The sequence below is a fragment of the Erpetoichthys calabaricus genome, chromosome 18 (genome assembly GCF_900747795.2).
Source record: "Erpetoichthys calabaricus chromosome 18, fErpCal1.3, whole genome shotgun sequence".
Taxonomy (NCBI): Eukaryota; Metazoa; Chordata; class Cladistia; order Polypteriformes; family Polypteridae; genus Erpetoichthys; species Erpetoichthys calabaricus.
Window position 1 is genome coordinate 24,298,413 of NC_041411.2, and position 12,043 is coordinate 24,310,455.

Here is a 12,043-nt window from a genome sequence, read left to right on the forward strand (position 1 = left end):
CTTATTTTAATTGTGTCAATCTTATTTTCACACTTTTGTATGAGTTTTCATATGCAGCATGCTTTACCTTTGTCAGGGCTTTTGCTAATTATACTATTTATTTGCTCCGCATTTAACGATCTGGAGTGCTATGTATGTGCATGTTCCTGAACTGTTCTATAAAGTACATTATGTTATATTTTCATTTCTAAATACAGTGTAGGGTCATTAAGCCGCGGTGATTGGGGTCCAAACTGCTTAACCGCGGCTTAGGTGGTCCGTGGCTTAAATATTTTTTGATAATGCATAAATTACAATAAATAATGAAAAAATAAAAGTTTTTTGATCACAATTCTTTCTCACGTGTTGACCCGCGAGTCGCCATTTTGAAAGTAGTGCCGTAGTCTCACGATCGCAATATTGCGTGCTGCATATTAAATCGTGATTAACGGTCTTGAAATTAATAATAAATTATTATTTAAGAATAACAAAACATATCAAATACATTTAAAACATTTTATTTCACATCTTTTCATAAAAATTACTAAATATTTATTCGTAACATTGCATGGCACAATACAGTATTAAAATAGTAATTATTTGACATATAAACGAAATCACACACAAGCACTTTTATTACCATCACACATTAATACATTAACAATGCTATAAACATTTTAATAAAATTTTAATTTTTTTTATTTCCAATATAAAATTAAACATACAGTAATATAATAGTTGTTATTACACAATAACAAGTTACAAACAGTCTTTATTTTTTAGTAAAATACGAGGTGATGTCAGCTTGCTTCTTATTCCTAGAAGCTCTCATCTTGGCATCTCTTATGAGAGACTTCAGCTGTAGTGTCTTTACTTTATCCCCCACACGCTCGTAGTACTCTAAGGCCACTTCAAGTCCGTTAACTGCATCATCAGCGGTTCTAGTTGGAGGTACTGGGACAGGATCTTCTTCTTCTTCTTCATCTTCATTGTGGTTTTCTTCAGAGCGAAATGGAGGATGCTATTGGGACGTCATCATCTATGGTGGACCATGCTGCAAGGATTTCTTGTACTGGAACACTTGAGTGGACATCCGACATCAACTTCTATTCTGCCTCCCGTACTTCTTCTGGACTGAAACCTAGGAAGTCTTCATCTTCGTCTTCTTCAACAGTAGTGGGGTTCTCTGTGATGGGACCTCCAAGGGCTTTAGTCCAACAATTTTGAATTGTTTCAGGCTTGATTGCTCCCCAGGCTGACTCAGACAAATACAGTGCTTCTTTAATTCTTACAGTCTTCAGGAACATAGGGACACTCTTATCTTCTTCAACCATGGACTTTATCATCTCCCGTCTATAATTGGCCTTGAACACAGAAATGATGCCTTGATCTAGGGGCTGAATCTTGGACGTTGTATTCTTTGGAAGGTAATAAATGAAAATCTTGCCATCTCTGGACTTCAACGTCTCTGCAGGGGGGTGGGCTGGACAGTTGTCTAGAAGTAGGCATGCTTGTGGTTCCATTACCTTACTTCTAAGGTGCCTACGAACATCAGGGATGAACGTCTGATGAAACCACTTCTCAAAAATTGCTGCTGTCATCCAGGCATTCTTGCTGTGATCGTAGTCCAGTGGTAATGATGACATGTTGATGTTGTGGAAACATCTTGGGGAACCAAACTTGCCAATACAAAGAGGTGTTAGCTTGTGATGACCCGTCCAGTTACAGCAAAATAACATTGTCACCCTGTCTTTGATCTGTTTATAACCTTCTTTGCTGGTCTTGTCTTTCTTCGTGGCTAAAGTCCTATCAGGCAGTATTTTGTAGTAAAGGCCCGTTTCATCAGCGTTGAAAATCATCTCTTCTGTTAGCTGCTGTTCTTCTATGAATTGTTGAAATTTGGGAATGAACACTTCTGCTGCTACAGTGTTTGCTGACTTAATCTCTCCATTGATCTTTACTTGTGAAATGCCGTGTGGCTGTTTCCACCTTTTCAACCAGCCACTTGAAACTGTAAACTCAGGATCTGCATCGGGACCATGAATTTCCTTGTATAATTTTTCTGCCTGCGCTTGGATGACTGGACCAGAAATAGGGATACCATTGTTTCTAGCCTCACAAAATGCATTAAAAGTTGCTTTGTCTAATTCTGGATCTTTTGCTGTTCTGGCTCTCTTGCGTCTTAAACCACCTTCATCAAGCTCATCAAGAAATGTTCATAATTTGTTTTCATCTTTGATCCATCCGCGTAGTGTTGACTCAGGTACCCCTAACTCTTTGCATACTTTAATGCGAGTTTCGCCGTTTCGTATTCTTTCGATGACATCCAGCTTTTGCTGAACATCATATAAAGCGTGTTTACGTTTATTACTCATGCCGTAAAATTTTTTAAAGCAAATATGATGTGCTCGCTATAGATTCAGAAACTGAAGTGATTTACATTGAGTTTGTGACTCATATTTATACAATTTCAAGTTTTATCAGATTATCGAATTAAAAATAATACTTTAAATACGAATCGATTTTTTGCGGATTTACCGCGGATTAACTTTGTAGCATTGTAAGGTGTGAATCGGTTACAATGGCGTCCTCCATAACGCTGACACTCAGCGTGGATAAAACAGATTAATATTTGAATTTCATTGTAAGTTATTTTATTGTTTATTGATAAATAAAAGACTAATATTCTATAAATACCTCTTTGAAGTTATAAGACAGCATTTACATATTTAATCCGCGATAGTGCATAGCATGTCAATCACGGACATTCGAAATGCCAAAATGACAGCTGTCAGCACCTGTCTCGAGTGTTTGAGAGGCCATGTTTAGGTCCGTACGATCCATAGTGTCAAAAAATTGGGATCCAAGCTTTTTGCGCGGCTTAAGCGAATTCGCGGATTACAGGCCCGCGGTTTAATGGCCCTGCACTGTATACTACTACTTCTCCAATTTTTATTGAGTAACATGCCATTGTAATGGCCTGTGCATTTTCCCTAACCTGCTCTGGTCAAAGTTAATTCCAGCCTTGCAACCAATTCTGCTGGTTTACGTCCTTTAAAGAAGCTTCAACATAATGTAGCTGCTAAACACCTTATTTATTTAGATTTGTTTCCTTTATGGCCCTAAATTTTGACTTCATTTGACAGTGTGTTTGTTCTGCACTCCACCTTTGATATCTTTTTTGTTTTTAAATTAGTTTAAGAGCATTCAGAGAAGGAAACACCAGCCACTTCTGTAGTGACTGACTTCATCCACTAGAGAGCAACATTTACTCATCAATAAAAAAAACATTAACTCCAGCATAATCTTGAAGGGATTCAAGCATGATACCAGATGGTATAAGTAAGGAAGTAGCCCTGGACGGATACCCATGCCATTTTGGCCACTCTCACACAAAGACACAAAGGGCAAATTTAGAGTCACCAATAAACGAGATAACATGTATGAACAGGGAGACTCAAATCCAAGAGACAGGATCTCTGTGGTGCCAGCCCAAGCTTAATGAAACTGTCTCAAATGTGATTCATCTATTCTTATCATCTTATTTTGATTGCATCTGAAATTGGTGATCCCCTTAAATATTGGATGTAGGAGAATGTCTGTTCTCTTTATTACAATACCATCAATTGATGCTCCAATTTATAATCAACATCAATATCTTTCTTACAGCCAGTTTAGTCACCTGGGAACAGTCAACAACTCCTCCAATTTTAAATACCAAAGCTAAAGTGTATGTGCTTTTTTGAGGTACACAATACAACTTGGATTCTCTTTAATATTGTAGCCTGTTTTACTCTAAAATGAATCACTGAATCTAATTTATAAAGTGCCTTTCATTGTTCACATCTAACAGGTTTAGAAGTTCCTCTTTCTTCCTGTTATTTTTTTCACCACAAAATCCCTCCTATTAGTTTTAATTAATATAGCATGTTTAATGGTGACCCAGATGGATACAAGACCACTTATTTATTACAAACATTGCTGCCTTTTGAAAAGACAGTGAACATAAAACCCACCTGTCAATTTTTATATGCATTATGACTTTCACAAGGGAATCCATGACTTTACCATATTGACCTGGCCTCATGCTAGGTTAATTTAGAACCACAAATTAACCTAGCCTGTCATTATAGCCCTTTAATAATGATTGAATCAAAAGAGAGCTTTGAACCATACCTCACACAACCTCCATTTATATAGTGCTTTTAATAGTCAGCTCTAGCAAAACCAGTCCATATAGTTTTATATAATACCTTTAAGGATAATCATATCACAAAGTTGCTCATACACATATTTACAAAAGCATCTTGCCAAAAATGGTTTAGTTTAATTTGGCAATAAACTTCAAACTGGCAAGGCATTCCAGTCATTGTTTGCCTGTACTTATGCTCATGACTGCCAATAGAGGGAGCTCATCACAAAGGATTGAATGATGGCAGCAACAGTTATAGGATGCTCTCAGTTCTGTCTGGAAGGATCTTGGAGTTCCACTGAAACAGCACCACATCATGTGATTAAATGATAGGCCATCCTGTGGATCACCACACATGAACTCAAAGACATGGACCTGCATTAATGGCATCCATTACACTGACCATTAGAGATGGTGTTTAAGCTACTGTCAAAATGTGCACAGCCTTGAATGTCATGGAGTGTCACCAGGTTATCTTTTGTGATGAGACCCAAACAGTGGCTACATATGGTGGCTGTTTGCGGCTATAGCTTGTTGCAGGTAGCATGACAACACAAAGACAGAGCATGGAGATTCAATCACTCACCATATAATCTTTTGTGGTAGGCTCATCTGGTGCTATTTTCCAACAGGACAGGCCAGGCGCCTGCTGTTCACTTCAACCGCATGTGGGATACATTCCTGAATACTATCTACAGGTTGCTCCAAACCTTCTATGAACCTTTACATCCATTGAGGAGCCATTGCCCTGTACTGGGGTGGCATAGCATATCACTTCTTGTATTCAAAAACTATGGACCCCATAAGAAGCTTCATTCTAAACCAATAAAAATATAATATATAGTACCCTCCACAATGAATACTATTACAAAACATTTCAGAAAACGAATCTGTCAATTTTTAGGAAGTGCCTTTCAGGGGAAAAAAACACAACCTGGCTGGAGGTATGCTGAACCGTGACAGAATGGCTCCTTTATGTGAGGTGCAACATTCCATCAGCAGCACAGAGTTTCTCGGATTTGGTATGGCATAGGTCACAAAGGTGGGCAATACAGATCCTTCCAAATCTATCTATCTTATAGTGCCCTTCTTATCAAGTTATCTATCATACATTTCAAATACACTACAGTATACAGTACCTACCATATCTATCTCTAGTAGCACAAGCTGGAAATGTAGGTTAGAAAATGGGTGTATGAACATTTTTTACCTATTTGGTTACACATTTAACTTTCACAAGCTGGCTTAATCTAATCTGATTCTATCATAGCCAACACAAGGAGCAGGACATTTATTTATTATTTATCATGGGCATGGGTGTCTGCAGGATGTTTTGCAGAAGGGCAAAAATTTCTGTGAACCACAAATGTTGGTTCATTCTTAAACTTGTGAATCTTAGTTCAGTGTGAACCCATAATTCACAGTTCATATTCCTTGTGCATGTAACATATTTGTGCCTTGGCCAAGTTTTCACACTTCTCATTGTGCTAAATGATGTTTCCATTCTGCAAACTGTCCCAGATAATTTTACTGCCTGTTAATGATGTCAAATGCCAAGAAAAGGTGCAGTGTCCATCAGCAAATCCACTGACATGTCAAAAAGCGGTCAAAAATGACTGAAGACTGTAGCCATTGGATTGGCAGACCGGGGTGGTGGTCCCCCTCTTTAAGAAAAGGGATCGGAGGGTGTGTTCCAACTACAGAGGGATCACACTCCTCAGCCTCCCTGGAAAAGTCTATTCAGGGGTCCTGGAGAGGAGAGTCCATCAGATACTCGAACCTCGGATTCAGGAGGAACAGTGTGGTTTTCATCCTGATCGTGGAACAGTGGACCAGCTCTACACCCTTAGCAGGGTCCTGGAGGGTGCATGGGAGTTTGCCCAACCAGTCTACTTGTGTTTTGTGGACTTGGAAAAGGCATTCGACTGTGTCCCTCAGGGAATCCTGTAGGGGGTACTCCGAGAGTATGGAGTACCGGACCCCCTGATAAGGGCTGTTTGTCCCTGTACGATTGGTGTCAGAGTTTGGTCCACATTGCCGGCAGTAAGTCAAACCCGTTTCCAGTGAGAGTTGGACTCCGCCAGGGCTGCCCTTTGTCACCGATCCTGTTCATAACTTTTATGGACAGAATTTCTAGGCGCAGCCAGGGCGTTGAGGGGGTCCGGTTTGGTGGACTCAGAATTGGGTCACTGCTTTTTGCAGATGATGTTGTCCTGTTTGCTTCATCAGGCCGTGATCTTCATCTCTCTCTGGATCGGTTCGCAGCCGAGTGTGAAGCGGCTGGGATGGGAATCAGCACCTCCAAATCCGAGACCATGGTCCTCAGTCGGAAAAGGGTGGAGTGCCCTCTCAGGGTTGATAGCAAGATCCTGCCCCAAGTGGAGGAGTTCAAGTATCTCGGGATCTTGTTCACGAGTGAGGGAAGAATGGAGTGTGAGATCGATAGGAGGATTGGTGCGGCATCCGCAGTAATGCGGGCTCTGCATCGGTCTGTCATGATGTAAAAGGAGCTGAGCCATAAGGCAAAGCTCTCAAATTATCAGTTGATCTACGTTCGTACCCTCACCTATGGTCATGAACTATGGGTAGTGACCGAAAAAACAAGATCGCGAATGCAAGCGGCTGAAATGAGTTTCCTCCGCAGGGTGTCTGGGCTTTCCCTTAAAGATAGGGTGAGAAGCTCAGTCATCAGGGAGGGGCTCAGAGTAGAGCCGCTGCTCCTCCGCATCGAGAGGAGTTAGATGAGGTGGCTCGGGCATCTGATCAGGATGCCTCCTGGACGCCTCCCTGGTGAGGTGTTCCGGGCACGTCTAACCAGGAGGAAGCCCCGGGGAATACCCAGGACACGCTGGAGGGACTATGTCTCTTGGCTGGCCTGGGAACACCTTGGGATTCCCCCGGAAGAGCTAGAAGAAGTGGCCGGGGAGAGGGAAGTCTGGGCATCTCTGCTCAAGCTGCTGCCCCCGCGACCCGACCTCGGATAAGCGGAAGAGGATGGATGGATGGACTGTAGCCATTCTATGCCTTTTTGCCAAGATGAACTTGGGGAAAGTCCAGTGCCCTCAGAAGTCAGTTATAATAAAATGTCCCCACACACGAAGAATGAGGAAACTGCTGTGTGGCTTGATAATTTAGTTCCTTGTATATATAAATGTCAAAACAGTGTTGGCAGATTTCCCCCATCACACTTGCATACCATTACAGCGTCAAAGTAACTTTCCCAATAGTATGCTTCATATTTATGTAATACTCATCCTCATAAATTGTGACTAAAACTGAATGTGTAAAAGGCACTTTACAGACAAAAGTGTTAACTGTCTCCCTAATTTAACTAAATCGTCAGGCTTTTACATCAAATGTGTAAAACTTAACACAAGATTGCTAACATTGTGCTCATGCAAATTGTATGGGATAAATGACACACAGCTTCTTCAAACTAACATTTATGTTTATACAGTTAAAACAAATTGTTTGAAGAAAAAAATTGGATTTTTTCAATTCAGAACGGTGATCCACTAATATAGCCACAAAGTCATGTGGCATTGGGCCACCCTATCTCTTAAAACTGAATCAGAGCTAGCCACTCGTATAATCTATACATGTGGAGACAGCCATGAGCGAATTTGACTTAAATGTGGCAGTTCACTCAATGTGATACTTTTAATACAATCAAACACCTCATGAAGGCAGAAATCAAAGAAGAGGTGGTGATTTAAACTGAAAAGAGCAAAATCTCAAAATGCTAGTAGAGTACCATTTAAAAATTTGGGTTTTTTCAGTTCTTTTTCAGTACTGGTACACCACACAGCCCTATTGTGTTTGTAAAAACTCTTTTCTGTTGTAATATAATATAATGATGCGAAAGTCAAAAAACATTTTTATTTATTACTTGGCTAATGCCTTGGTCCAAGGTGACTTACAACAACAATTGGTTTAATTTCCTTTGTTTTTCCAATTGGAGCACAGACATGTTAATTGACTTACTTGTGGTCAAAGAGTGAATGTCATTGAATTTGAACTCACTACTTCTGGGCTGGAAGTCCAAAGCCTTAATCACTATGCCACACTGCATGCTTGAGGATGACAACAATATCAGTTTTTATTTTCTCTGTGTTTGAAGACTTTTCTTCAGTTTCTTTTGCTTTCTCCCCATCTATCCTTGGTTATTTCTTGGCATCATTATTATATTATGTCATTATTATATCCTTGGCCCTCTTCTACACGTTGGTGTGCTGGGGAGGCAGCATAAAGAAGAGGGACGCCTCACACCTGGACAAATGGTGAGGAAGGCAGGCTCTATTGTAGGCACGGAGCTGGACAGTTTGACATCCGTGGCAGAGAGACGGGCGCTGAGCAGACTCCTGTCAATCATGGAGAATCCACTGCATCCACTAAACAGTATCATCTCCAGACAGAGGAGCAGTTTCAGTGACAGACTGCTGTCAATGTCCTGCTCCACTGACAGACTGAGGAGATCGTTCCTCCCCCACACTATGCAACTCTTCAATTCTACCCGGGGGGTAAACGTTAACATTATACAAAGTTATTGTCTGTTATACCAGCATTGTTATCACTCTTTAATTTAATATTGTTTTTTATCAGTATGCTGCTGCTGGAGTATGTGAATTTCCTCTTGAGATTAATAAAGTATCTATCTATCTATCTATCTATCTATCTATCTATCTATCTATCTATCTATCTATCTATCTATCTATCTATCTATCTATCTATCTATCTATCTATCTATCTATCTATCTATCTATCTATTTTATCAGGTCAGGTCAGTTGGGGAGCATATACTGGTACAACACGTTGCCGCACACACCACACGATGAAACAGCTTGGGATCCCGGTTGGCAACCCCCAGACAGACACGTGGTCCAGTCCAACCCTCCGGAAATGACCCTCTATCTGCCGCAGACAGGTGTTACATGGGCATTCCCTTGGTCTGGTCCAGTCACTTGGGTCCTCAACAATGAAAATCCTAATAAGCTGAATCACCCTCGGGGAATCGCGCCAGATGGCCATAGTACCATAACTGACACTCCCTCACAATGCAGGTAATGCGCCTTGTTTGGGACTCCATGAGCAACCGTTCATTCGACACAAAGACAAACCAGCAGTACACAAGAATTCTCTGAAGAGACACAGAACCAAAGGAGTCCAGTCTTCTTATAAAGTCACTGGATAGTATCCATGTCCTGCAACCATATAGAAAAACAGGAAGCACCAGGACTATAAAGACTTGGACCTTCGTCCTTTTGCATAGATATTGGAAGCGCCACACACCTTTCCAGCAACCTCACGACCCCCGTCTAATAACTTCATATGAAGAGTCACCAGAGACATGAACATCACTACCGAATAAGTAAACCTCTCGACAAGGTCAACACTCTCTCCGCCGACAGACACACTGCTGATGGCTGTGCCCAAGAGATCATTAAAGGCCTGGATCTTGGTTTTTATCCATGACACTTGCAAGCCCAGACATTCAGACTCGTAGTTCAGTCTCTTGAGAGCCCCGATCAGAGCCTCCATTGACTCCAAGATATCTATGGACCCATAGATATCCAACATCCTAGCCTGAGGATCAGTTTTAAATAGCTGCTCAAAGTAGCCAGCCCAGCGAGTCACAACTGCAGTGTCATCCGTAAGGAGCATTCCATCAGCCTCACTGACTGCGACTTTCCAAGGAACAATTTCAAATGTGAGTAATGCTTCGATTCCTCTGTAAGCGGGCCGTGGGTCACTAGACCATAGATGGTATATCACTTGCTCACAGATTTCCCAAACAAAAAACGCCTCCTTATCTGCCCTCAGAGCTCTCGCAGCCGTCCTTCTCAGTTCCTGATACAGACCGGAGTTGCTATCAAGCCGTGCATTGCGACTCCTCTTGATGATATCCAGAGTGTCCTGCAAGATGAAACACCTCCTTCTGGGTACACCGGTAACACCAACATAAGGGGAAACGAGATGCTGTAACCTGGAATGTTCAAAGTGGACCGGCTGGAGAAAATCTGGGGCGAGGGGTGGTTTAGGAAAAAAAGCACGTGGCCGTGGAGTTTTCAAAGGTGGATTTTGCCAATCTTCACAAAAAAAAATTTAAGGAGTTAATTAAGACTTAAACTTATACTGAAAACATGTCTGACAGTGAAGTCCTAGGTAGCGGAATTTTAATATTTTCATTTGGAAAGGGAATAAAGCGTTCTCATCACATCTTAAGTCCCTCTTCTATTTTCCCAAAAACTTAAGACACCTTTAATTACCTATTTAACCGTCCACCAAGGATTTCTACATACTATAAAGCATTCATAACACATAATAAACACATATAATGCTTAGCAAAATAAAACAAACAAGGCAGCTGTATTGGGGCATGCTAGAGGAGGGGGTTGGAGGAGTTTATTAACAGTTCTAAAAAGAGTTCTAGGCCTAGTCTTAGCACCATTTATGACAAAGGAATAATAGTTGGAGCAAGCAGTGTTAAGGGCGTCCCTATATTTAAGCATGTGTTCAAAATTTGCAGTTGCAGTTCCACAATTCATACTCATTCAATACAAATGAAAGTATTGAGTGGTGTACAAAAAAAATGTATTTCAATTTTAACCGTTTGAAGAACAGCAGCAACATGCACCTGTTTGACTCATATCCGCCCCCTTCGGTGAGGCACGGTACTGTCTGCCTCGCCTTGTGAATTTTCACGAGAATGGGCTTTTCACTGTGGCTTTATGTAAGATCAGCAAGACTAAATATGTCACACACATTCATTAAAGATATTAGCCATAATGTGGAAAGTCAGGGTGTATAATAAACATGTCTGCAAACATTATATTGGCGACATACAGAGAGACAGCAACAGGCACATGCCAATTGCATGTATCAACCCAGTATGTGAGGAAGAGCGCAGTCCGAGGTGAGGTGAGGCTTGTCGTTCACGTTTCTCCCCTGTATTTGAAATTGAAATGCACCAATTCAGCGATTTTGACTATAGACATGATCAAAATTATTGGAATCATACAGAAAACAAATTTATTGCACAGATCAGTGGTCACATTTATTTTAATTTAACATTATTAGTTTTTTTACTTTTCATGATGATAGCCTCACCTACCTCTCCTGATCGCATGTCCCTGCTGTTCAATATGGCTTATTTCTTGATAAGTCTATCCCAAAGCTTTTCAAAAACAAATTAACTTATTTTAATATGAGATACACATAGTGGAGCAATCATAAATTATATTGCATTTTATATAATGTGTTATATATACAGTACATAGTGAGAATTAATACAAACTGCTTTAAAAAAAGAGAATAGATCGCGCCGCAGGTTAATCAGAGGAACGAGTAAGAATTTCACTGTAAAACATGGCAATACATCTGAAATTGAATCAAGATCTGGGGCCTCATGTATAACGCCATGCGTTGAACTCACATTATAACATGGTGTAAGCACAAAAGCGGGAATGTGCGTACGCATGGAAAAATCCAGATGCAGGAATCTGTACGTAGGCAAACTTTCACTTTCTTCCGCTACATAAATCCCGATCAGTGTGAAAAGTAACGCACGTGCACGCGCCTTCTGTCCCGCCCCAACTCCTCCCAGAATTACGCCTCTTTGAATATGCAAATCAATATAAATAACCCTTAAGCTCATCCTTCTGTGAAAAGACAATTGGAAAAGAATGGGGGAAAATATAAGAATTTCAGCGAATACCAAGTGGAGGCAAAGGAAAAACTTACTATTTGTTGGTTTAAACAGTGGGATAAACAACAAAAGGAAGTTGATCAAGTGACAGAATGTCGGAGAAACTCGAAAGCTGAAGTTCACAAAGTCGCATAGTGCCCGAAATAAAAAAAAAAATCACATATCAA

The 12,043-nt window shown here is 40.7% G+C and overlaps 1 protein-coding gene across 1 annotated transcript; it reads right to left on the reverse strand.

Annotated features, from left to right (window-relative positions):
* Window positions 1–751: 751 nt before the first annotated feature.
* LOC114669102 (jerky protein homolog-like) lies at window positions 752–2,354 on the reverse strand. Its single transcript, XM_028825228.1, has 3 exons — window positions 2,265–2,354; window positions 1,104–2,180; window positions 752–1,000 (listed from the first exon to the last, which is right to left on the reverse strand). The coding sequence occupies exons 1-3, from the start codon at window positions 2,352–2,354 to the stop codon at window positions 752–754; spliced, it is 1,416 nt and encodes a 471-aa protein (XP_028681061.1).
* Between the last annotated feature and the right edge of the window lie 9,689 nt (window positions 2,355–12,043).